This window comes from Trachypithecus francoisi, unplaced genomic scaffold (genome assembly GCF_009764315.1).
Source record: "Trachypithecus francoisi isolate TF-2019V2 unplaced genomic scaffold, Tfra_2.0 Contig01461, whole genome shotgun sequence".
NCBI lineage: Eukaryota > Metazoa > Chordata > Mammalia > Primates > Cercopithecidae > Trachypithecus > Trachypithecus francoisi.
The window spans coordinates 13831392-13858391 of record NW_022681433.1 but is presented as its reverse complement, the minus strand read 5'-3'; the positions used below and the strand labels follow the sequence as shown (position 1 = coordinate 13858391).

Genomic DNA, 27000 nt, shown 5'->3' with positions numbered 1-27000 from the left:
CTTATTGAATGGCACCTGCTGTCTTCACCTCGGCCCTTGGGCTGTCTCATGCTTGCCACGTGTCCCACCTGGCCCACCTCACTCCTTTATGCTTGTGACCTGTCTTCTAAATCTCAGCACTTAAAAACTGACTCGGAATGGCCTAAGTCTACAGTCATGAAATGGAAAAATAGAAAGCAAATCTATTGCCAAGACATAAAGTATTTTAAAAGTGCTGTTCTTAAGATAATTTTGAATGTCTGTTCCGCATGAAAGTATTCTAGGGGTTTTATTCGGGGATTCGTAAGCTATAATTCATGAACCCAAAGAATTTATAATCAGGTGAGAAAACATGCATGCCAGCAAAAGACTGTAGCATAAAATGAGGTAAGTGCTTTTTCCTTAAAATATTTGTCCTAGATACTGTCTTAGGCCTTCACTTCCCATGATCTCTCTGATGATCTTGTCTACCCTTACCACTTTACCGCCTGTAAACCGCTGTCTCCTAATCTCTAGCCCTAATCTCTGTCTTGTGACCTCACATCTTGGTGAACCATAGGCAGTTAGTTAAAGTGCAAACTTGTTGAACTTGTTAGTTCAAGTGCAAACTAAGCTTCTACAACAGAGACCCCCAAACACAATGAAATAAATGATATAGAGGGATGTTTCCCTCTCATGTGATAGTCCGAAGTTGAGAGGCCTAGGGGTGGCCATGCTTCTCTGCTCCACAAGGGCATCGGGGACCCATCGCCACCGTCCCTAGGTTGCTGTTCTCATGGATGGCTGAGAGTGATGCCCACAAAGGGCATATTTCAGCCTAAGGGAAAGAGAAAGAGAAAGTAAAGGGCCAGAAGTTTCCCCGTATGACTTAGAAATTACACATGTCACTTCTTCGCATTGCTTAGACCCAAGCGGAGTCACGTACCTGCACGAAGCTTCCTAGGAGATTGGAAAATGGAGCGTCTAGTGGAAAAGCCATTTCAGTTAAAGCTTGCAGACGATTATTCACAAAATAAGGAAAGGGAGATGGGGATGGCGGGGTGATTTAAAAGTTCAACCACAAATTTGTGGCTCCGTTATTGACATGCCACAATTCACAGAATAAGCTGATACCTGATCAGGGAGTGATCATCCGCGCTCTCCCTCCTCTCCTTCATACTTTATATCCAATTGGTCATTAGTTTGTTGATTATAATTTGGAAGTGTGTTCTACTTCTGCTGCCTCCTCATTATTATAGTGATTTAGTCTTTCTTATTGCAAAAGCCTCCTCACTAGTCCCTACCCCTACCCTTGCCCCTAAGTCTACCCTCCTGACTGCTACCACTGGGCCTACATTTGAAAAACAAATCTGACTTCCCCTCCCTGATTAAAATCAACCAGTAACTAGAAACATGTTTTCCTCCAGCAGGAACAGCAGTTGTCTAGCTGGAAGGTCTGGGGTGAGAGGGAAATTTACTTTTTATTGCATTCACTCTCATAATGCTTTAATTTTTTTTAGCATGCGAAAAATAAAAATCAAACCACTATGATAAAGAGAGATCCTTCTGTGACTTTCTATCATTCACAGGGTAGCTAGAATTCAGGCTTTTTAGCACAGCGTCCTCAGACTGCTGTCTGCCCACCCACACACAACTCCTGCTACTCCCATAAGATAGCCACATGCCCCTTGGAAGTTGTGCCAACTTCTCCTGCCTCTTCCTAAACTGTTCTGTCCCTCTCTTCGATCCACCAACCTCCCCAGGGTTCCCAGAAGACTCAAGTCCACCATCCCCTCTGTCACACCCTCCCTGGGCCGTTCTGCAGATGCTTGCAGTCCACATGTGTATCATTGATGATCAAAGCTGCCATTTGCTAAATGCCAACGAAATATCAAGGAGCATAACTGCATGGTTTCTGATTTCCACAATAATAACCCTGCAAGTTAGCTCATGTTCTCTCTGTTTTACAGATGAGAGTATTGAGACTCAGAGAAACAATCAGTTGACTTGCCCAAGGCTAGCAGTTGTACAGAAAGGGGGTTGACTTGAGGGTTATCAGGCTCCAAAACCATGCCTGTTTTCCTATAAGCGCTCTGCCTCTCATGCATCCTCAGAGTTTTTGTTTTGTTTTAAACTCTGTTTCTCCACTCAAATCGTAGTGGCTCCCAATATTATGGCTGGATTTGTTGGTTCTTCCCCTGACCCCATCCCGCCCATTACTCCCAGAGACACTGTCCTGAAATGCAGGCATCGGCAACTTGCTCCTGCTTTTCAGCTTGCTCCTCCTGACAGGCTGGGCATTCAATGTTTAGGTCCAAGTTTACTTTCCTTCACTTTTTTCTTCCCATCAAAGCTTCCGTGCAAAAGCCTCCATTTCTGCTCTGCCATCCATGTTCTCTCCCTTTTCTATCCCCAAACCCTGTTTTTCCTTCTTAAATCATTCCCAGCAACAATGAGTTGATGAAGGGCTTCATCTGTCATGCTGAGAAATGTATCCTCTGTTCTGAGATGATGTGAAGTCACGGAGGACTTGACCAGATGGGGCCAGATGCAGACACAGAGTGCCCAGGAAAGGCTCCAAGTGTGGTCCTTCTTTATATTTACTCAACTTCTTTTAGTGAGATCAGGGGATAGACTGATTTTTTCCTGACTAAAAAATATTCACAGACACATTCATAGACAATGTAGTTCCACTCCTTGAAGGAAAGTCAACAATCTAAAAAAAAAAAAAAAAAAAAAAAATTGGGAAATGCATTTTGTATTTTTCTGTGGGATTTTTCTCTTTTCTTTAGTGAGTTTCTAAACCAGATAGCTTCTTAGGGGTGTCTTAGTCCATTTTGTGCTGTTATAACAGTGTCTGAGACTGAGTAATTGATAAAGAACAGTGATTTATTTCTTACAGTTCTGGAGGCTGGGAAGTCCAAGGTTGAGGGGCTGTTGCTGGTAAGGGCTAACTTGCTGTATCATACCATGGCAGAAGGCAGAAGGAAAAGTGCAAGAGAGACAGTGAGGGCAGGACAGAGAGAGAGAGAGAGAGAGAAGGGAAGCGGGGAGGTAAACTCATTCTTTTATCAGAAACTCACTCCCATGATAATGACATTAATCTATCCATGAGGGCAGAGCCCTCATGACTCAATCGTCCCTTGAAGGTCCCACCTCTCAACACTGTTGCATTGGGGGCTGAGCTTCTGGTACATGCTTTTTGGGGTGATCCATTCAAGCCATAGTAGGGGGTCATTTAAAGGGTTTTATTTTAGATAACAAATCACTCCATCCCAGGAAGCAACCCCACAGTATACAAAGATACATACAGATACTCCACACATACACAAAGTGCATATCAAAGTACATTCAACAGAGAACAGTTGGAACGACAAGGAATCTTCTTCCATTCCACTCACTGTTCTCACTGGTGGAAACAAGACAGTTTGCTTGCGGCCACATTTGCATGGAGTTGTGTGTAGACCCCGGAGTTCACCAGAGTATCAGCAGAGTACTATCAGCAGGCGGAAACCACACCAGATATTCTACCAGTGAGAATTTAGTATAAAGAATTGTTAATTAGGCATTTGAAAATCAAAAAGAGAACTCTCAAGTTATCATGAATGTAGCAACTGTAAGAAGCAGCTGGGGTACTCAGGAAGAGATTGGGATTATTTAATATGAAAACGTAGAAGCTTGGCTAAGGCGCTTCATGGAGTGAATCTCAGACTGACAAGGGGTCACTGGTCTGCTGATGCTCGTGTCTCTGAGCCTGGGGGAGGGATTCCTGGGGCTCAGATCCAGACCCAGAAAGAAGGAACCAGGTGTCTGCTGAGGAAGCTGGGAGAAGGGATTTCCATGCAAGGAAAATCACAAGTACAAAGGCCCTGAGAGTCTTCAGCATCAGAACCACTTGGAGGATTTGTGAAAACGCAGATTACTAGGTCCCACCTTCAGTGTTTCTGATTCAGAGGAAGAGGGTGGAACCCAAGAATTTTCATTTCGACATGCTTTCAGGTGCTACTAGTGTTGTTGGTCTGGGGATCCTCTTTTGAGAACCACAGGCTTAAAAGTGTTCAAGAAGTGGCAAAGCGTGGCTGGAGCAGAGTGAACAGAGGAGAGGACCGAGAAATGAAGTCAGAAGGCTGCGGAGTACAGATGGTGCAGGACTTGGCAGTGACCCTGAGGGAGGTGAGAGCTTTAAGCAAAGGAGCAACATGCTCCATCTATAGTCTTCAGAGTCTCTTTGGCTGCTGTGCTGAGACTAAAGGGTACAGGAGACAAGGACTGGGCCAGTGGAGAGAGTACAGTTGGGGCCATTGCAGTTATGTAGGTGAGAGATAGTGGTGGCAGCCAGGGTGGTGGTGGTGAGAAGGGGAGATGTGGTCAAATTCCAGATATAGTGAAAAGGCAGAGCTGACATGGTGATCGCAGTAATTAGAAAGTCAGTGGGAGACAGGGAATTGGCAGGGACAGGAGACCTGTGTTTGTTTTGTAAGGAAGACTATATAAAGAGGGAGAGGAAAGGGAGAGAAATGGAGGGTAAACACATAGCTAGAGGACATCATAGGAGGGAAGGCTGTGCTTTTGTGTGATCTTGTTCTGCTTGGGAAAGATGAGAGAGACGCCACCATTTGTAGAGGCCGTGTGTGTGGAGCCCGAGTGAAACCCTTAGTGCCAGAGGGAATCTCGGAGAGGCTCAGGAGGAATTCAGAAAGTGCACCAGGTTGAACAACGTCCCCAGTGATGTCCTCGTTCTAGTCCCCAGAGCCTGAGAGTGTGTTACCTTCTGTGGTTAATGGACTTTGCAGGTATGATTCCAAGGATCTTGAGATGGGGAGAGTATCCTTTGGAGCCCAGTGGAATCATAACATTTATTGTAAGAGGGAAGTTATAGGCTCAGAGATGGAGAAAAAGATGTGAGGATGGAAGCAGAGGTCACAGAGAGATTTGCTGATTTGTAGATTCTGCACTGTTGGAGCATCTGACGGAGGAAGGGGCCATGAGCCAGGAAACACAAATGGCCTCGAGGGGCTGGAAAAGGGGAAGAGATGTATTCTCCAGGGAACTTTCAAAGGGAGCACACACCTGCCGACACCTTGATTTGAGCCTAGTGAGACCAGTTCAGGCTTCTGACCTCCAGGGCTGTGGGGTCATAAAGTGGAGTTGTTTTATGCCCCTAAGTTTATGGGAATTTGTTAAGGGTAGCCACAGGAGACTCCTAGAGAGGTCACAGGCCCGAGAGTGTGAGAAATGGTCATCAAGGAATATCACCTTGAATAAGACACTTCTTCTAGAAGGAAGATGTTTTTTAGTTTCAGAATGAGGAACAGGAGAGCTTTATGCCTGTTGACTTCAGTTTTCCCAGCGAAGTAGGCTCCAAGAGCACATGCCCTATTGGGGCATTTTGTAGCTGAGGAAGTTGAGGCCAGAGTTAGGTGACTTGCCCTAGGTCACACAGCCACTGAAGACCAGAGGCGGATTCAATCCCAGGTGCTCTGACTTCTGAGCCCACACTCTTGACCACTTCACCACAGAGCCTCTTCTGAGCAAAGAAAAGGGAGCCTTCAAAGTGATAGATGTCGTGGCTCCTGCCTGTAATCCCAGCACTTTGGGAGGCCGAGGCGGGCAGATCGCTTGCGATCAGGAGTTCCAGACCAGCCTGGCCAACATGGCGAAACCCCGTCTCTACTAAAAATATAAAAATTAGCCAGGTGTGGTGGCGCGTGCCTGTAATCCCAGCTACTCAGGAGGCTAAGGCAATCACTTGGGAGGCAGAGGTTGCAGTAAGCTAGGATCGCACCACTGCACTCCAACATGGGCGACAGAGTGAGACTGAATCTCAAAAATAAAAAGAAAAATGATAGATGTTGGCTGGTGGAGATGATGTGGTCGAGGCATTCCTGCAGACTCTGGATGTCTTGGCTGCTGGCTCTGGACAGGATCTGGAGGTTGTGGTGTTGAGCAGGCCATTCTTACGGATGTGGAAGGTGCCTGCAAGGAGGCTGGGAACAGGCGTGGAGAGGACGGTTGTGAGTAGGTGCCTGAGAGCAGAAAGGGGTCACTCTGTGACTCTAAGAGATGTGGAGGATGGGAAGCTAAAGGCAGGAACCTCAAAGGAAATCCAGTAACCTGAGACTCAACTAGCCAGGAGGGCACAGCCTCGGACCCAAGTGTGAACAGACAGTCCTAGGGCCGGGAGTAGGGGCTAAAGCCAGGGAGAGAGAACAGGAAGAGGTAGAACTCAGACAGGTAGGAGGATCAGAGTGGCAGCCCTGAGCAAGTCCCTGTAATCAGTGCTAGGGCACCGTCTGCCCTCTGCTCTGTTTCTAAGCAGCCTTCTGGCACAAGTGATAAAGGCTGTTGGTCTTCCACACACCAGCGCTGGCAGGGCTCTGTGGTCCTGAGTCCTGAGTACGGAGACCTAGGGCCTTGTGATTCCAAGGGCGTCCGTAGGGCAGCAGTGTTACTGTCACCTGGGGGCTTGTTTGAAATACAGACTATCAGATTCCACCCCAGCTAACTCACAACCGGAATTAGCATCTGCATTTAACAGGATCCTCCAATAATTGGTATTGCAGTTTAAGAAGCACTGTCAGTGGTTCTCAAAGTGTGGCCTCTGGACCAGCAGCACCAGCAGCACCTGGGAATGTGTTAGAAAAATGCAGGTTCTCAGCCCCTGCTGAATCAGAAACTCTGGGTGTGAGGCCTAGAAATCTGTTTTAATAAGCAGCCATGATAATTCTTTTTTTTTTTTTTTTTTTTTTTGAGACGGAGTCTCACGCTGTCACCCAGGCTGGAGTGCAGTGGCCGGATCTCGGCTCACTGCAAGCTCCGCCTCCCGGGTTCACGCCATTCTCCTGCCTCAGCCTCCCGAGTAGCTGGGACTACAGGCGCCGCCACCTCGCCCGGCTAGTTTTTTTTTGTAGTTTTTAGTAGAGACGGGGTTTCACCGTGTTAGCCAGGATGGCCTCGATCTTCTGACCTCGTGATCCGCCCGTCTCGGCCTCCCAAAGTGCTGGGATTACAGGCTTGAGCCACCGCGCCCGGCGCAGCCATGCTAATTCTAATGCATGCTCGAGTTTGAGAAGCACTGGCTTGGGACAGGATGATGTGGCAGTTATCAGCATAGATTTGAGATTCCACAGATTCAGGTGGACGTGGTTCTGCTGCCCAGATTCCTCTTTTTTAACTTGGGAAAATTAAGCCAGAAGCACACCTACTTCACAGGACTTTTGTGACATTCAGTAACCCTCTTTACACAGAGGACGCAGTAGAGCAGCCAGCGTAGAATGAGGGCTCAGTACCCATTAGCTGTGAAGCCATCAGCAGTGAATGCCTTAGCTAATATTTATTGAATTACTAGTAGAGACCAGGCATGGTGCTGAGCACTTACTATGAATTATCCCATTTAAACCTCACGCTAGCCCTAGGAGGGAAGTCCTGGTGTAATCCCCATTTTACAGATGAGGACAGTGAGGCTTAGAGGGCTTAACTCCCTGCACAGGAGCATCCGCTGGTAAGCAGGGAGCAGGCCTCAAGCTCCAGTGCATTGGGCACGAAAGCCCATGCTCTTAGACACTTGTGCTTTACTTACCCCAGCACTGGGAGAAATGCCACACTGGAGGCATCCCCGGGAGTGCATTCACACCAGGTAATCGCGTAGGCTGCCCTTAAAATTATATTCTTTGCACACTAGTATTTCCGCTCCGTTGAGGATTTGCATGTGCAGCCCTGTTTCCTGCCCTGGGGTCTGGGTGATGCCTCATCTGGTCCCAGCTTGTTTCTGTTTTTCCTCTAACTCATCATTCTTTCTAGCCTCACATCCTGAAACTCCTCAGTCCCTGCTCCTTCCACTTGAGCATCAGTGACCTTGGCGAGGGGCAGAGCCAGCCAGCCACCATGCTGGGGGCTTCATGAACACAAATACATTTAATCCTGGCCTCTGCTCCATGAGGTTGCATTACCTTCATTTTCTAGTTGAAGGTTGCTTCTCTAAATGTCAGCTCTGTCTTTGTGACTGTCTAAGTTAGAGCAGTCTGCCTACTGGCAGGAAGCCAGGGCTCCATGGAGAAACCGCGACCATGGGTGCAGCAATTCCCGTGAAAGCTGTTCTGTTCTAGACGCATTCCAGGAGGAGACAGTTATCAATGAAATGGACACTGTCCTGGAAGGGGTGTGGCTCTCCAGTGCCGCTATCTCAGACATGCCTGTCCCTTGGGAACAGGCCACCTCCCACCTTTTGAGGACTCTGCAGGAAGATATCGCCTTGCTTTGTTTCAAGTCAGCACATATTTATGGAAATGTGCCATATGCCTGGCATCGCATCAAGTGATGGGAATATGTAGATGAAGGCAGCCCACCTGAGGTGTAGCCAGGGCACTGGACAGACGTTTTTATTAGCCATTGCCATCAACACACTCTTGGGCTCTTGATAACTGCCTGAAAACCTTGCTTCTTCTGTGTCTATGCCTAAAAGTTCCTGGGCAGAAACAATTCAAGGCCATCTCTTTTGTGCCTAGGAATCTGTTTGATGTATTTCGTTGTAATCAGGAGAAGCTGGGATGAGTTGATGAGGAAAATCATGTCTTCCATGTTTAAAGTTAGGTTCTGTAGATTTAAAACATAAATCCATTCCTGTGCACAATTAAAAGCCATAAACTGATGAATAATAAAGAAAGACAATCATATGGCCAGGTGTGGTGGCTCACGCCTATAATCCCAGCACTTTGGGAGGCCAAGGCAAGTGGCTCACTCGAGCTCAGGAGTTTGAGACCAGCATAGGCAACATGGTGAAACCCCATCTCTACCAAACTACAAAAGATTAGCCAGGTGTGGTGGTGCATGTCTGTAGGCCCAGCTACTAGGGAGGCTGGGGTGGGATGATCACTTGAGCCTGGGAGACGGAGTTTGCAGTGAGTCGAGATTGCACCACTGTACTCCAGCCTCAGTGACAAAGTGAGACCCCATCTCAAAGAAAAAAGAAAAAGAAAAAAAGGAAGAGAGGTGCCTCCCACATCCTGTGGAAAATATGCTTTGCATTTGACAACCTGAAAAAAGGAATAAAATGTTGAACCTATTACCATCAAATGCATTCAGATTTCTTATCTGGCAGCCATTTAGTCTCCTACTCACCTAGGAGCAAATAAGGTCACCCAAACTATGGGATAGAGGAATGAAGTCAGCAACAGACTGTGGAAAGAAGCCCCTCCAAACAGTGAAGCTTATTAAATGATTGGGTGACAGGAGTTCATTTTTTAGAACCCCGCAGGGCAATTCTACACAGCAGAGAGTGGTCGCAAACTTAAACTTTTGCCTCTATTTAAACATTTTTCAGTAATTTGTTGAAAGCTCTTTCTAAAAGGGATATTCAACATGCAGATGATAGTACCTTACAATTTATGTAACAAATATTCATTTGAGATGAAATTAAAAATCATTTTTCGATGCCACTTTGCACAGGGAAAAAAATAAAATAAAGCTAGTAAATGACCACTGCAACCACAGGGAGCCACTCATCTTGCCTTTCCAATGCCTGAGCCTTCTGGATGGCCTCCAGGTAGTGTATTATATGAGCCGGTGCCATGGAGATCTTAAAACTCTGCAAGCCCGAATTAACCTGGAGGAGAGGAAGAAATGGGCTCTCTGCAAAACCATTTCCTATTGAAGCCATTTCCTATTTATGGGCAGTAGTGTTATTAGTTCTCACTTGGACAGCATTTTTTTTTCTTTGCAAAAACTTATAACCATCCTCTTAAATCCATTTCCCCTTTCTTCCTTTGCCTCCATAAATCATTCTTGTATTTTTCTCCTCTCAGACCAAGAAGGTTATAACCTTGCAGTTATATTCACACACAGGATCAGTCATTATCCATTTGTTGAAATGCTTATCCTGTAGCTTAAGAATATATAAAATGAGACCAGGCGTGGTGGCTGATGCCTGTAATCCCAACGCTTTGGGAGGCTGAGGCAAATGGATAGCTTGAGCCAAGGAATTCAAGACCAGCTGGGGCAACATTGAGAAACCCTGTTTCTACAAGAAAATACAAAAATTAGCCAGGTGTGGTGGCGCACACCTATAGTCCCAGCATCGGCAGCGGAGGATGAGGTGGGGGATCATGTGAGCCCGGGAGGTGGAGGCTATGGTGAGCCATGATCACACCACTGCACTCCAGCCTGGATGACAGAGGGAGACCCTGCCTCAGAAAAACACAAAAACATCCCAAAAGAACACATAAAATGGCCAAGTATTTATTACTAAAAAAGAGCATTAAACTAATCAGGATTTTTGTTCTGCTTTTCCTTATATTTCTTTGTTTCGCCTCTTCCAAAGCATATGGCAGAATAACAATATTATTGTTCTTCAAAAGAGCATTACTGCAGCTGGGCACAGTGGCTTATGGCTGTAATCCCAGCACTTTGGGAGGCCAAGGTGGGAGGATCACTTGAGGTCAGGAGTTCTGGACCAGCCTGGCCAACATGGTGAAACCTTGTCTCTACTAAAAATACAAAAATTAGCCAGGTATGGTGGCGGGTACCTGTAATGCCAGCTACTCGGAAGGCTGAGGCAGAATTGTTTGAACCTGGGCTACACAGAGGTTGCAGAGAGTTGAGATTGCATCACTGCACTCCTGCCCTGGAGACAGGGTGAGACCCTGTCTCAAAAAGCAAACACACACACACACACACACAACTGAGATTTGAACACCTGGACTGAGTCCTGGCTGGTCTCTTTCTAGCTGTGTTAGCTTAGATGAGTCACTGAACCCCTCCAAGCCACGATTTCTTCTACTAAATCAGAGGAAAAATGCCTGCTTCACCCATCTTTACAATTTGCAGTGAAGGTTGAACAAATTAATATTGGGTGTTAAGAACCTTTATAAACTATGAAACTCATACAGATGCCAGACATCGATGTTGCTATGAATTTCTCATGTCACTGGGACATGAAGTGGTTCTGCAAAAGCACGTTCTTGTCATTGAAGCTTATCTCCTTAGGGACCCATTTTGGAAGGAAATTATAATAAAAACTGGTACCCCTTTCCCTGTTTGCTGTCACAGAAGAGAGTGGATGTAATATACACCCGTGCACCATCACAATACCCATAGAATTTTAGGATGCTAGGACAGAAAGAGGCTGCATACTGAAGGTACCCAGCCCCCTCATTTGAGCGATGAGAATGTCGGGCCCTGAGAGGCCTGGGCCTTGCTCAAGCTCCCCACAGCTGGTGTGGACAGAGCCTGGGCCTCACCTGCCTGGCCTCTGCTTTGTCCTTCTCCCTCCTCTGACCACTCCCCTTCCTGAACTTTCACTTTTTCCACCCACCCCTTCTAATCTCTCTTTTTCTGGAAACTCTGACCTGCAGGATTCAGTGTACAGTAAGTTATTTAAGAAAGAAGGCTGGGTGCAGTGGCTCACACCCGTAATCCCAGAAACTTGGGAGACCAAAGCAGGAGGATCATCTGAGCCCGAGAGTTCCAGGCTGCAGGGTCATGATTGCGCCCCTGCACTCCAGCCTGGGTGACAGAGCACGACCCTGCCTCTAAAAAATAATAACACAAATAAATCTTAAAAAAAAGAAGTAAGGGGTGAGACTTCAATGCAGCACTTCTGACATGGATTTGGGGATCTGGGGGCCTCTGTAGTCATCCGGTTTGAGGGCTGTGTTCTCAAAGTTTGGCTCCCAGGGAAGGAAAACATCAGTGCTCTTTAAAACGCCACCTTGATAAGAAATCTTTCTGTATTTGTTACATCCCATCCCCAACTCCTGATGCCCAAAATGCCCTTCACCTTAGTACAGCCAAATGTCGAATATCCTTTCACAGACTGTTTGCAGGCCCTCAGGAAGCAACACACAACTATTAGCCTGCCCCACCTCCCTGGGGGAGTTGAATAACTCGAGTCCATCCTGAGGCTCTGTGCTTTTAATAACTCAGTACTGTATAAAATACAGCACAGCATGTGAACCAGGTGATAACCATCATTAATCATGAAAGGCTTATCAAAACTGAGCAGTCCTGAATTTTATATTTTTCATACTAATTGGCAACCTCCAACATCATCCAGAAAGGCTCTTCCTGAACGTTGTGACCAGAGGGGAGTTCCACTGTAAGATTCCTGTCTGTCCCACACCTCCCTCATCCCGTCCATGAGCAAGTCAGTTTGTCTTTGCCTCCCAAATGCATCCCCCATCCATCCATTCCTCCCCATGCAACAACCTGAGTCCAAGTCATCATTGAATCTCACCACCTGGACTCCAAACACATTCTCCTCGCTGATTGCCTCGCTTCCATCCTTGCATCCTATGGTCTGTTCTCCATGCAGCTACCAGAGGGATTTAAAAGCTTCATTCGTTCCTGTTACTCCCTGTTTGATACTCTCTGGGGACTTTCCATTTTCACCTGAGCATAACCCTAACTCTTTTGAGGGCCCACAGGCCCTGTGTGATTAGCCCCTACCTTCCTCTGGAACTTCACCTCCTTCTGCTCACCTCCATGGGCACTCAGGCCCCACTGGTTGCCTTTCTGTCCACAGCATGCCAGAATTGTTCCCATCTGAAGACCCTGGCGTTTGCAGTTCCTTCTACCTGGGACTCCCTTTCCCCATCTCTCTATGTTCTTCTCTGTTGTTCAAGTCTGTTTGAATGGCGTCTTCGCCAAACAGCCTTCTTTATCCACCCCAGCTGAACTTGCCTTCCCCTTTCCCGCGTCTTTCCCTAGCCTTGCTTCTATTTCACTTTCTTTACTGCACTTATCTACAGGTTTCACTATCTGAAATTTTGCTTCCTGGCCGGATGCGGTGTCTCACACCTGTAATCACAACACTGCTGGAGGCCGAGGTGGGTGGATCGCTTGAGGTCAGGAGTTTGAGACCGGCCTGGCCAACATGGTGAAACCCCATCTCTACTAAAACTACAAAAATTAGCCGGGCTTGGTGGTGCATGCCTGTAATCCCAGCTACTTGGGAGGCTGAGGCAGGAGAATCGCTTAAACCCGGGAGTCAGAGGTTGTTGTGAGCTGAGATCACATCACTGCACTCCAGCAACAGAGCGAGACTCCATCTCAAAAATAATAACAGTAATAATAAAATGAAATGAAATTTTGCTTCCTACATTTTTTGCTCATTTGTTTGCCCGCCATGACAGCATCTGTTCTCCACTATGCCAAGAACGGTGCTTGTCACACAAGAGGTCACATAAAGTCAATGCCAGTTTATTGACTGTTGGCCTGCCTATCTGAACACAGATGCAAAAATGAGGATAGCACTGTCCTTACCCACTGCTGAGGGAGACAGACAGGTAAAGAGATGTGTTGCAGTGTACAGCAGCAGCGGGTATTGTTAGGAAGCTATGGTGAGGCGGTTGTCCTCCCTCCCAATATTACCACACGGGCATCGCGGAAGCCCCCACCGGAGGGGGGACAAGAGGAGAGGCCTCAGTTTATGCTTCAGCCGCTGCTAGGTAGGCCTAGCCCTCCCACACATTGGTCTTAGATCACTTAGTTCCTCCTTCTGAGCCCCTGCCTGCTCTTTGCAAACGGATTAGGATACTTACGGGACCCCATAGGCTTACTGTGGGGAATGGTATGAGGCAGGTGCTTGGCACCCAGGAGGCGCTCGCAGATGTCACCTGTGATTTTCACAGCGCCAGCTCCCTTTTGGTCACCAGGCCCTAGAGGTGCTGCAGGGACCTGCAGAGATGACAAGAGCCCCAATGACTCCTGCTCTTTCACTCTTGGTCCATGAACTTTCTGTTATTGGTTTTTTTTTTTTTTTTTTTGAGATGAAGTCTTGCTCTGTCACCCAGGCTGAAGTGCAGTGGCGTGATCTCGGCTCACTGTAACCTCCGCCTCCCGAGTTCAAGCGATGCTCCTGCCTCAGCCTCCAGAGTAGCTGGGATTACAGACACGTGCCACCAAGCCCGGCTAATGTTTGTATTTTTAGTAGAGATGGGGTTTCACCATGTTGGCCAGGCTGGTCTCCAACTCCTGACATCAGGTGTTCCGCCCACCTCAGCCTCCCAAAGGGCTGGGATTACAGGCGTGAGCCACTGTGCCCGGCCATGGTCCGTGAACTTTCATCCTTCATTTTCAGCCATTCCTTTCTCACCTCTTAACATTGTCATCAAAAATCAGTCATCAGAGAGAGTGGGGCTCTACAGGGCAGTGTGTCCGGGTGCCAGGCAATTGTGTTTCATGCAGCCCGCCTGCCCGCCTTGCAGATGTTCCTGTGACCTAACAGGTTTGGACAAAGACAGTTGCCACCAGAGGGCATTTTTCAGGCAGCATAGCTCCGCCTGGTGGTCACAGGTTTGTTACAAGGATCTGTGCTGCCAAAAAAGAAAAACTCCACTGCATAAAGATTCTCATAATATTTAATCCCATGTAATTTTACACGAAGGAATGTATCCTAAATGAAGAAAAGCAAAATGATATATGGGTGAACATGTTTGTTGCATTGTCTATAAGGGCAAATCTTGGAAACATACTAATTGTGCAATAATGAGAGCATATAAATTCTGTTACATGAACGTGAGAATATAAAGTCGCTGTAAAATGTTAGGTAGGAAGACATAGGAAATTCCTAACAGGATATTAAGAATTCACACCACTGAAATGCTGTGAAGGGATTGCACAATTTAAATTTTCATTTTCTTTGTGTAGTGACATTAAGGATGATTTTTTAAATTAAATTTTGTCCTTGACAGTTATTTTGTCTTTTCAGTTACTCCCAGTCTCTTGAAGAAACAACTTAATCTTTTATCTAACTGTGATATTGTCTTTCATCAGTATGTGACGATAGTGACTATTATAGTGACCTAAATATATAATGTGCATGTAAATATATGTGTGTGTATATATGATGATAACATGTATATATTATATATACACACAAAGTATTGGTTCATCATTTATTTTATAGCTATTATATATAAAGCTTTCGCTATGACATAAAAGGCCACGTAATATTCTTATTTATGATTTTATTACGAGCTATAGAGCCAGATAGTTCTCTTTTGTTTTAAGCTAGTGCTGTAACCTCCTATTTTTGCTGCCTCTTTGGAAAACCAGTGTAAAGTTACAATTATTCAAAAGACTCTTGGGACACTCGTTGAGAGCAAATTTATCTTACTCGATTCTCTTAGTCAATTTATGAACTGTGGTTGAAATTAAGCTTGTCTTATAAATGGTTCCAATAGCAATTTTAGTCTGCTGTTGTCTCAAGGATCACACTACATCTTACTGGTTTATACTCAGAAGTTGGTAGGTTGATATCTTTATATTATATATGTCTGAGGATGTTCCAAATGCAGTTTTAATAATATTTTAGGTATTTTTATATCAGATATGTGTGTATTATTTGTTGTCAATAAGCATCAGTTATTTAAAACTGTACAACAGATTATAATCCTACTTTTGCTTTTCAAATTTATGCTTATGAATTAGAAATGTTATATTATCTTGACCAGTCATAATCTGATTATTTGAAAATTTATTTTCTCAGCTCCCTAGATTATAGGGGTTTATGATGGGGTGTCTGCCTTTCACTGTGAAGGACTAAGTGTTTTCACATGAATAGAAATAATGAAAGTGAAACTCCAGGTGTTGTCTAATGCTATTAAATTAGCTTACATTAATCTCCGGCTGAAAAGTGCCCAAATAGATAGACTTCTGAAGGTTTACTAGAGGCAACAGGATATTTATTTCCTTAGGGACTCCATTATTGGAACCATTTTCCCTGGTGCCAGCTGCTCTTATTATCCAATATTTTCTACAGGCCTAGGGCTTACAACAGAGAGCCACTGGAAGAATGTAGGCATCACCTCTCACTTTATAATAGCAATTGGGAATTTGGGGATTGGAGCTATATGTGCAAAAAGTGATTAGTTTGCCACTTTATAGACAGCAGAACTGAGGTTTACCCAGTTTGTGATTTATGTAAGACAACAGTGCAGTTCAGGGACAGCCCTCGAATGAAACCCGATCATTTCTGAGCCCTAGTAGAGTGCCTGATCCATGAGTCGTCCTACCACTGACGTGGGTAAAACTACCAGTGAAATTGAAAAGTCCGACCGCTGGATACCAGAACTTTTGAAAACCCAGACTTCTCTTTAATTATAACAAATAATTTTTAAAATCTTTGTACTTCTAAGTCATGCAAACAATAAATAGGGATTTAATGAAATATATATCATTACAGGAATTCAGTATACAGTGACTCCTATACCTTGGCATCCAACCTCCCAAAGGAGAAAGAGTAGACAGAGAGATACAGTTTTATCACAAATGTAATTTTGCAATTACACGGCTTGGCGTGTTGCCTTTTCTAGGTTTAACAGTATATTACAGAGGCCATTCCATGATGCTACAAAAAGATTTGCCTTATTTTTTTACTGGTTACCCAAATCCCATTGGCATAGGATTCAACCTGTGTGTGTATTGGATTTGTCATCATAATTTAGCCCCCTACTAGTTCCCTAAGCCAAATTATGCTACAGTGGTTGACCTTGACCCAGTTTTTTGTGCACTTGTGAAATTATCATGTTAAAAGATATGTGTCATTTAATTTTTTTCACCAATGTACATAAGTTGTTTTTATTCTTTTATGTACAATTTGTCTGTTTTATTCCATCTATACAAGTCAACTTATTGCCTTGATCTTCTAGAGTTAAAGCTACTGACATTGGCATGTGATAAATAATTTTTACCCATGCAAAACAGCACTTTCTAAAGACAAAATAAATGGTTAGATTTTTTTTAAAATTATTTTCATTTGAGTTTTATGTGCTCAATGTATCTCTAGCTAAGAAGTGGTAAGAATGATTCCTAGGTTCCACGTACAGCCACGCACCACATAACAACACTGCAGTCAACAACAGACCTCATGCACAAAGGTGGTCCCACAAGATTACACTACGGCTGAAAAATGTCTGTCACCTAGTGACGTCAGAGCCTCACAACACAATGCATTACTCACATCTTTGTGGTGATGCTGGTATAAACAAACTGAATGTGCTGGCAATCCTAAAAGAGTCTGGCACATATAATGATGTTCAGTATATAATACTTGATAATATAAATGACTTTATTACTGGTTTATGTGTTTACTATGCTATATTTGTATTACTATTTTAGAGGATACTTCTTCTATTTATTATAAAACAAATTTCACTGTAAAACATCCTCAGGCAGGTCCTTCAGGAGATACTGCGGAAGAAGGCATTGTTTTCCTAGGAGATGACAGCTCCATGGGTGTTACTGCCCCTGAGGACCTTCCCTTGGGACAAGATGTGGAGTTAGAAGATGGAGATAGTGATGGTCCTGAGCCTGTGTAGGCTTACGCTAATATATGCCTTTGTGTCTTAGTTTTTAACAGAAAAGCTTAAAAAGTAAAATAAATAGATAAATAAATAATTTAAAAATAGAAAAAGGCTTTTAGAATAATGATATAAAGAAAAACCATGTTTGAGCAGCTTTACGGAGTATTTGCATTTTAGGCTGAGTGTTATTACACAAGAGTCAAAACGTTTGAAAAAATTAAGAAGTTTGGAAAGTAAAAGGTTATAGTAAGCTGAGGTTAACTTATTTTGAAGACAGAAAAAATTATTTTAAATAAATTTAGTGTAGCCTAAGTGTACAGTGTTTCTAAAGTCTATAGTAATGTACAGTCATGTCACAGGCCCTCACATTCGCTCACCACTCACTGACTCACCCAGAGCAGCTTCCAGTCCTGCAGGCTTCATTCGTGGTAAGTACCCTGTGCAGTTGTACCGTTTTTTATCTTTTATACCATAGTTTCACTGTACCTTGTTAATGTGTAGATATGTTTAGATTCACAAATACTTAGCATTGTGCTGTAACTTTCCTACAGTATTCAGTACAGTAACATGTTGTACAGGTTTGCAGCCTAGGAACAATAGGCTACACCATATGGCCAAGGTGGGTAGTAGGCTATGCCATCTACACTCCATGATGTTTGCACAGTGATGAAATTTCCTAATAAAGCATTTCTCAGAACGTATCCCCATCACTAAGCAATGCATGACTGTATATCCATATGTGTATATATGTTCGTGTGTGTATTCAACAGTGTTGTGGTAGGATTTTCACTGTTGTTTTATTTTGCCAGCATTTGTCTTCACCATTATTATATAGAGTTTTAAAATCAGAATATGAACTTTCCTTCTATAAAAACATCTAAATTTATCCTCTCAGATATACTCCATGTCATGTTAGTGTTTTAAAAATGTTCTTCCTCTCTTTTGGTAAAAATTTTATTGAGATATAATTCACATACCATACAATCCGCCCGTTTAAAGTATACAATTCGGTGGTTTTCAGTATATTCCGCGTTGTGGAAAGCTGTCACCACAATCCGTTTTAGAACAGTTTCATCACCCCGAAAGAAACCCAGATTCTTTCTCTCGCACCCATAATGCTGCCGTTCCTGTCATTTCAATTTTGAAAGATATCTTTGCCCTCCAAGGCCGCTGTATCAATTATATTCCACCTGCAGTCCATCGAGTGACAGTTTCCTCATACTCGTCCTGTTTTATCAGAACATTTCATCTTTATCAGCCTTGTAGATGAAAAAGGATTTCCTGCTTCCATTTGCAAGGGCACTGAGCGTCTTTTCATGTTCCTTGGCTGTTTGTGTTACCTCTCAGTGAGCTTCTTGGTAAGCCTAAATACAAGCAAGTACATCGATGTCACTGCTTTAGTTATCCCATCCACAGGTACATGATACGTGAGGCGAAGGCCACGATGAAGCTACTTCACAATGACCTTTAGAGGCAAGAGCACTTTGCAGACAGCCCCGTGCACTGGGAGCTCGTTCCCTGGACTGTCCTAGTGGGCAGCAGGGGACTGTGTTTTTGTCTATAGGGTGACTTCATGCTTTCTCCCCATGTAGATAAAATTCTTGCTTCTCTACTTGACTTAATTTGACTTTGTGTCAATCTGTCAATCACTGTTTTTTAATTGACATTCTACGGTCTTTGTTCTATTTTCTTAACACCCAGTCATCCCAGGATAAACCTATCTTTATATATCTATCTCTTACCTCTTCTATGATTCCTAAGAGCTTTGTTCGCTAGCTCAACTCCCTGGTGGAACCCTGATGACATTTTTTTCGTTGGAGGGTCTTGAGGGAGAGCTGGAGCTCGAGTAAACTGGGGTCTCAGAACTCCTAGGAACAGGCTTGTCCTCACCCCTGCCACCACACCTGAGCCACATTGCCTATCAGTCATTGTTCATTAAGTTCCTTGTGTGGGGACTGTAGTCTCCAGTGATCAGAGGAAGGGGAGGACTCTGGGGATCCCCTGCCACGCCCTCAGTACAAGGAACCACAAAGTCTCTGACCAAGTCTGCCTTTCATACGAATAATTATTAGCAGGCGAGCAAAATGTCGGCTTCCTTCCTGTGCTCTGAAGCTTGGTGCTTTCCAGCTCTTTGTTCCTTAGAAATACCTCACCTAAAAGATCTACTTGCAACAGATGTGGCAATATATTCAGGGGCACACCTAACTTGATACCCAAAATGGACCATTTTTAACACCCTGTCTTCTATACCACTAAATTATGTTCAGCATCACCATGTAAAAATCAGTAATACACATCATTTTCCTGACTCACTACATAAATAATTTAAAAAGAAGAAATTTCCATTTTCACTACATTATTTAAATTTATTAATTGAGAGGAATTCAGTGCCACTTCTGTCATATTCCTGCCAAACAGGCGTAAGCTCAATGGAATAAGAAGAAAACGTCAGATGCACTAAATTCAGAGACATTCAACAAGTTTCCTGGCCAGTTCTTTTTAAAAGTGTCCAGGTTCTAAAAGTCAAGGAAAGACTGAGGAACTGTCCCAGCCTGAAGGAGACTAAGGAGACAGGAGCCTCCTTTGCAGCAACTTGTGATTCAGGGCTGGATTCCTTTGCCTAGAAAGGACGTCGTCGGAACCACTCGTGAAACTGAAGTAGGTCTGAGCACTGGGCAGCACTATTGTAGCAATGTTCCTTTCCTGATTTTCATGACGGTGCTATGGTTAAATTGGGGAAAGCCCTTATTTGTAGGGAATGTACATGGGGAGATGTGGGGTTCATGTTCTACAGGTCAGCATCTTACTCTCAAATGGTTCCAGTTACACAGTAATGTCCTTGTACTGTACTTCTATGTTTTCTCTGTGTTTGTGATTTAAAAAATAAAAAGCCCCTAAAAGTTCAAAAACCTGAAAGGTAAGTCACTGTAGCAGTTGTTCAGAACTTAGAGCAACAAAAGCCTTTTTTGAGAAGGAGTCCTTGTCCACCAATATTGTTTCGAATTATTGGTGCAAAGTGCTCATCAAAAGCCAGGGATCTTTTAAAGTCAGTTTGGTTTTCGCTTGTAAATTCTCTACCTATAGTGCATCTCCTTACTGCCTACACATGGAATGAACAGCTCCCACCACCCTGCCCTCGGTGCACCCTGATTGCACTGGGAGATCAGAGTTCTCCATTAAATGATGGGATGTGGGACACTGGCCCAACGGAAGCCCTTGGGTAGGCTAGGAAGACCACTAGGGACAGTGTTAGGCTGCTGGGCTGTGTGAAGGGTGTTAGGACACAGCCTTCACACAAGGGCGAGGTGCCTGTGTAATATCTAGGCAGTCCACCACCACCACTTATTTCACCAGAAGAAAAAAAGTTAACATCCCTTATGCTAATTAAACTTTTCAGAGCCAAATGTGGCAAAGAAGCCCTATTTTATTAGCTGCCTCTATAGCGTGGGACTTCTAATTAGGGTGTTTCATGCCATCTAGCAACCTTGGATGTATATTCCCGTCATCGGTAACCACCACTAGAGTGGGGATTATGGTTAATCAGCACCTATACCTGCTCATTCGATTTTAACCTAAATGCCAGTGTCTCCCCAGTTCACAGCACAGCGCAGCGAGCATGGTGGACCTTTGCAGAACGAAAATGATGTGTCCGTGTGCCTCGGCATTTGCATTTGGGTGTGTGTGTAATCAGCTCCATTGGACCTAGACATAGTAGACTGTCAAGGTCTTGGAACCAGGTGTGCAGTTCAGGGAGAGGTCTTTAGAATGGAAGCACTTGGCTCTTGCCCACAGCACAGGAGAGGCACAGACACTAAGACAGAGCAGGCTTGGAGAGGGAGCTCAGGCAGGAGCGGTGGTGGCTAATGTCATTGCCTCATGCCCTGTTCTCAGCTGGCACACTTGAAGCCAACCACGACTCTCTGATTAGGGGTGGAGTGCCTATGCAAAAGAGATACCAAGTAGAAAACTTCAGGGTACCGGAAAGGAAGCCCCCACACCACCTTCTCTGAGACCATCCTGTTTGGCATTTTAGCTAGGAGAGAATAGCCTAGGGACCAGGCCCTATTCCTATCTCCAGCCTCCAAAGTGTGCAGCTCTCAAGTCTTGAGGGACATAAGAGTCACCCAGGGGTTTTGCTGAAAGTTGAGATCCTGAATTCCTGTCTCATGGGCTCTGATTCACCCAGGGCATATTTCAGAGCCTACATTTTTACCAAACGCCCAATATTTTTTATGTCTGTGGACCACGGACCTTGTCACAACTTGCCCTAGAGGCCTTGCAATCAGAAAGCCCAAATTTGCCTTCCCAGCTCCTTCTGCAGCCACTGGATGACCTTGGGCAAGTCTCCAGACCTCCGTGGGGCTGCAGCTTCTCTTCAACATCCAGGGTCTGTCGTGAGGATCTAGATCTAATGGGTAGAAAGGAAAGCACTTTACAAACCGTGTAGCCCTGCAGAAGTCAGAGGACCTCGCCCTGCTTATTACACCAGCCTTGATGATCTGACCGTGGAGGCTGAGTCCTTCCCATGCCTCCTACAGCCATTTTTAAAAGAAAGATCTTGTGCTTTGCACCCAGCCTTCCATACAGCAAAGTGCGAGAAACTACAAAAGGAGAAGGAGGAGCTGGAGAGGCGGTTCGAGGACGAGGTGAAGAGGCTGGGCTGGCAGCAGCAGGCCGAGCTCCAGGAGCTGGAGGAGCGGCTGCAGCTGCAATTCGAGGCAGAGATGGCGCGCCTGCAGGAGGAGCACCGTGACCAGCTGCTGAGCATCCAGTGTCAGCACCAGGAGCAGGTCAGTCTGCAGTGCCGCTCGAGCTCTGCTGTTGGGTGATGCGGGTGGCAGGCGGAGGGGATCCAGTGCCCCATTAGCAAGAAGTCCTATTCAGTAGGTGAGCTTTTCGAACAGTTCACTTTCTGAGTTGCTTTCTCCTTTCTCCCCTGTCCTCTCTTCTCCTCCAGCCACTCTGGCCTCCTTCAGTCTTCCTCAGGGTTTTCACACTTGCTGTGTCCTCTGCCTGGAATGCTCTCCCTCCAGAAAGTGCATGGCTCCCTCTTGCCCTCCCTTCCAGACTTTTCTCCAGTGTCACTTTTCTCAGTGAGATCTTTATCCAAAATTATTATTCCTCCCCCCACCACATACACACCCTTTCTGTCCCCCTCCCAGTGTTAGTGTTCCTTCACTACTTATCACTAACACATACATTTTGCTTTTCTACCTTATTTATCATCTTTCTATTCCATGAGGGCAGAAAGAATAACAAGCAAACATGTATCTAGCACTCGTCCTACACCGGACACTGCTCTAAGCTCTTTACATGAACTGACTCATTTAGTCCTCACAGTTCCCCTAATGAGGAAGGTACCATTCTTATTCCCATTTTACACGGGAGAAAGCCAAGCCCCCATGGTTCAATAATTTGCCAGAACTCACAGAGCTGGTCATGGAAAAGCCAGGGTTGAGCCAGTCTGGTTCCACACCCCTGCTGTCAGCCACTAAGTAATTGCTTGCCAGCTCTCCTGCTGGATCCTGGCACCTGGATCCATGCCTGGCGGAGTACCCACAATATCCATTGGCTGAATGAAAGAATGAATGCCAATGGTTAACCTTCGCCCAGAAACCTTACTGGAGAGGAAAATGCATCCATGGACTAACCAGAGGATAATTCCTCCCTGGACAACCAGGGAGCTTGTCAGTATGAAAGCCGGAAGGAGGCAGGTGCTGCCACCCCCACGCAGCCACTCTGTCCATGACTGTCATTAGTACTGATGAGAGGCGGGCGGACGATTCAATGTACCCACCCTGCTTCCATGAGCACTGCTCCTTTCTTTTCTCTTATTTCTAAGTTCTCCAGCTCCAGTGCCTTCACCCCCACCTTCTAATTGGTGTGTTGCTTTATATAGTGTGCTTATGATATGCTTAAGGTAAGTTGACATTTGTGAAGGGCACCCTTTAAATCTCACTTGGCATTCAGGTTTAGTGTCGAGTGGCCTCTTCATTGTCAGAAACCCTTGGGCTGCCCTCCTCGGCCGCTTCCAAATGGACATCCCAGACGGCAATACCCACCCGGCCCTCCCACTGCCCCAGAAGAGGCTTGTGAATCTTAGGGGACCTGGGAGAAATTTAAGAGTAATACTAATTGCTGTCATTGTAATAAAAAACCTCTTTTACTTTATGGCATTTCATTCTAGACAGTATCTCAGGTTAGTTATTCTCCTTTCCTAGAGGCCTATAAAAACCAGACACACCTCCCTGTGTGAGGTGGGTTGGAGTGTAGAGACTAGGAAACAGAATAGGTTACAGCTAAAGTTACCTGTTGGTGTTAAGATGCGAAACTGCACCCCGGCGTCGTGCCTGCTGGTCTGTCTGCATGTAACTCCTGTCAGGAGGCTTTTGCACGGGCTGCCGTCTCCGGTCTTACTCATTTTACGGCCGCTTTGTACATCTCAAGCCTGGTGTGAATACCAACTTGTTCTGTGCCTCTGTGTCTATGGCTGTTCATTCCGTTTTATGCAGAACACGTTTATACCCATATTTACCAAAGGCCTCTGATCTGAAGGTTTGAGTTGGTTGAGAAGATGCCAGAAGGTGAGGAGGAGGGGTAAGAGGTGGTCTGCAGACAGGAGACGCTGAACAAAGGCTCACGTGGTGGTGTCCTGGAGCTGAGGCACTGCTGAGGGGGTCATGTCCACGTGGGGGCCAGGACGCCTCGCTGAGGCCTCACCTGTGCAGAAGTATGTGCCAAAAGGTGTGCTTCACCTCTTTTTAAAGCCAGGACATGGCGGCCTTTTAGATAGTTCAAGCTGGAGTGATGAAAGGAAAGAAACCCTTGACGTTTCCACATGAAAATGACTTACATAACCTACTTGGGCGTAATTCAAACATGTTCTGTTGTATGAGAGCTCTGTGCTCTGTTCATCATCCTTTATGATAGCAAAAGCCGTTTATTTATTTACTGATTCACCTGTGCAAAGAATATTTATGGAATGTGCATTGTATGTATGCAAAGCACCATGACAGGATACTGCAAGAGATACTAAGATGTGTAAAATGTGGGCTTGCTTATCTATCCATTGAGGAAGCTTCGAGATAAGTGCCCAAGGAACTGTCACGTGGGTGAGAAATGCAGGCAGCGTGTGGAGGAATTGAGAGTTTCACATCTTATCCTCACAGCTGGAAGTGTCAGAAATCATACCTGAATGCTTTACATTTGGCTGAATCTTTCCTACAGAAACCCATTGGTTTGGGGGAACCAGAGAGTCAAGCCTATGAATTATTCAGGCCCCTGATTCTGCTCCTGCTGCAGAACGTTGGCTGTTTCCCCAGGCTTCAGTTGCCCTAGCAGAGAACATGCAGGAAGTGAGGAAGATGAAATGCACCCCAGGCCAATAGTCTAACTACCAGATAGAATCAGTGTTCCTGTTTAGTGGGGGAGGAGACTCAAAGGTGTGTGACTGAGATGGAGATGAGGATGATCTGTGGTTTCAGAGTCCCTGGTGGACTCTTCACTCTTGGGGCCTCCTTCTCAGGGACAGTTGCCCTGGGCAGTGCTAACCCCACAGATAGCGACATCTCTGTCCTTCTGGAACCTTCAAAATCAGGTTCACTGACTTGACATCTCCTCATGACCCTGTGGCCCCCAACAGCTGGCAGCAGGGGCAGGTGCTGCTTCAGTTCTGACACGCAGGATTTTCTAAGGCTGCAGATATCACTTTACTCAAACTGGGACTTGCCGGCTGAGGCAGGCTGACCTCTGGCTTTGCAGCAGCACCTCCTTCATGACAAAGCCAGCCAGAGCTGCTTCTTGCTTGGCCCCCCACCATCTCACGGGGCACGGGCTGGCTCTCTGCCCATGGTGTGTGCCCTGGCTACACGGGTGGGTACTTGGAGAACTGGCAAAACACCCCTCCTCAGCCTCCATTCACACTCATTGAATCAGAATCACTGATGAGACCTGGCAGCAGGTTGTTACTGGACTGTCCCAGGGAATTTCTGTGTACAGCCCGGGCCCAGAACTGCAAGCATCATGGGAGCTGCAGGACCCTTGAGTTAAGGACCTGAGGGAGGGGTGGAGGTGGTCTTACCTCTTGGCTTTCTTAAGTGAGTTTAAAGACAAGATGTAACTCTTATTTTCAAGGTGCAATGATAAAGGTGTTGAGTGTGTGAAAGCCAGCTCTCCTTCTGTGGCAAGCTGCACATCAACAGATGGCACATGGCCACAGCTTCCCTTTAGCAAAGCACACAAAACAGACTCACTTTAAACACACACGCATTTTCCTTTTTTGCCCCAAACATGTTCAGCCCAGCTTCCAGCCCTGGTTTCTGGGCTGCCTTTGACTGTCCCCACACGTAGGCAGCCACAGAGCCTGGCATGCAAGGATCAGGCATGGGACCTTTGACCCATTCCTCCAAGACCCTAAGTTTCTCTTACTCCACAACTTGCTCCAAAGCCATGCGCTTCAGGGACTGCCTATCTGGATGCATGACGATTCTGCTCCATCAAGGCTCAGCAGACATTCCTCCTCCATAGGGAGCAGCAGAGCTCAGCCTTTGGAGTTTAAATGTTGCTTTGTCTCATATCCAGGATGCACTTTCTATGCTTTCATAAGGAAATCATTTTAAACTAAATGACTAAAGGAAAAGCATCCCAGGATTAATCCAAACGTACAGAGGCCACTTTGTCCATCATCTGCATTATGCCTCCTTAGCCCTCCTGCAGAGCAGGCTCACAGCTGCTGTGCAGCGGAAACCACATTCTCTCTAATCAAATAGAACGAGATCCCTGAGGGCCCTCCGTCTCCCAGCACCAGAGCCTGCCATCAGCCCAGAGGTTCCACGCTCCGGAGGACGCGGTGCAGTGGAGACGGGGCCTCTCTCAACACCTGCCTGCGTGGAGGGCTGCAGAGGGGCAGAGGCACAGCCTGGCATGGGATGACAGCAGACTGGGAGCTCTGGCATGGCTCTGAGCCAGTGTCCAGGATACTGCAACCCATGACCAAGTGAAGGAGGGCCCCCTCGTTATCTAAAAAGGAAAGTCATTAAGAGAGCGTGGGAGAGAGTGGGCTTGGGCAGGCTCCCTCTCTCTCATCCCATGTGGATGGGCGCAAATGGGAGTTTAATCTGGTTTGGGTTTAATGAATGAAGCCGAGACAATGTAAAACTAAAACACGCGTTTCTTCATTTGAAATCTAAGTCTTCTCCAAGTGACTTGCCAAAGCCCCAGATCGTTGCATTTTGTAAATGGCTAAATGAAGTCAAACCACAGCTATACTCTTACCCATCTGAGAGGGTGGTCTTCCAACCCTGTGCTCTGCTGTCAGTCAGCCCAGCTGAATAGCAGGCAGCTGCGGGAATGGAGTCATGTCACAGGGAACAGCTGCTTTATCCATAGAACGAGGACTACCGGATGTCCGTGTTGACAGACGCCTCCATGGCACAGCCCAGAACTCTCTCTATGGAGGGAGGAGGATGGCCCAGTGGTGGTCTAAGGGGGCTCACCAGGGTTCTAAATGGAAGAGAAGGATGCTTCAGCCAGCCCGAGTTTGCCATAGGCCATAATGGTCAAGCACTTTTGTCTTTGATTACCAGGAGCACCACGTTGCCTGAGCAGAAAGTCCAAGTTATAATCTGGGGGGCAACTTTGTGTTTAAAATGAGACACGCAGACCTCCCAGCCTCACCTGGTATTGGCGAGAGAATCCTAAGGTGTCCGTTACTGGTCTTGCTTGGGGGAGGTCAACACAAAAC

At 45.8% G+C, this 27000-nt stretch overlaps 1 protein-coding gene across 1 annotated transcript in view; it reads left to right on the top strand.

Annotated features, from left to right (window-relative positions):
- MTUS2 (microtubule associated scaffold protein 2) overlaps nt 1-27000 on the top strand; it is a 459381-nt gene that overhangs the window by 409152 nt on the left and 23229 nt on the right. The window contains 1 exon segment of the mRNA XM_033236324.1: nt 21834-22048. Coding sequence (XP_033092215.1) covers nt 21834-22048 — 215 coding nt within the window.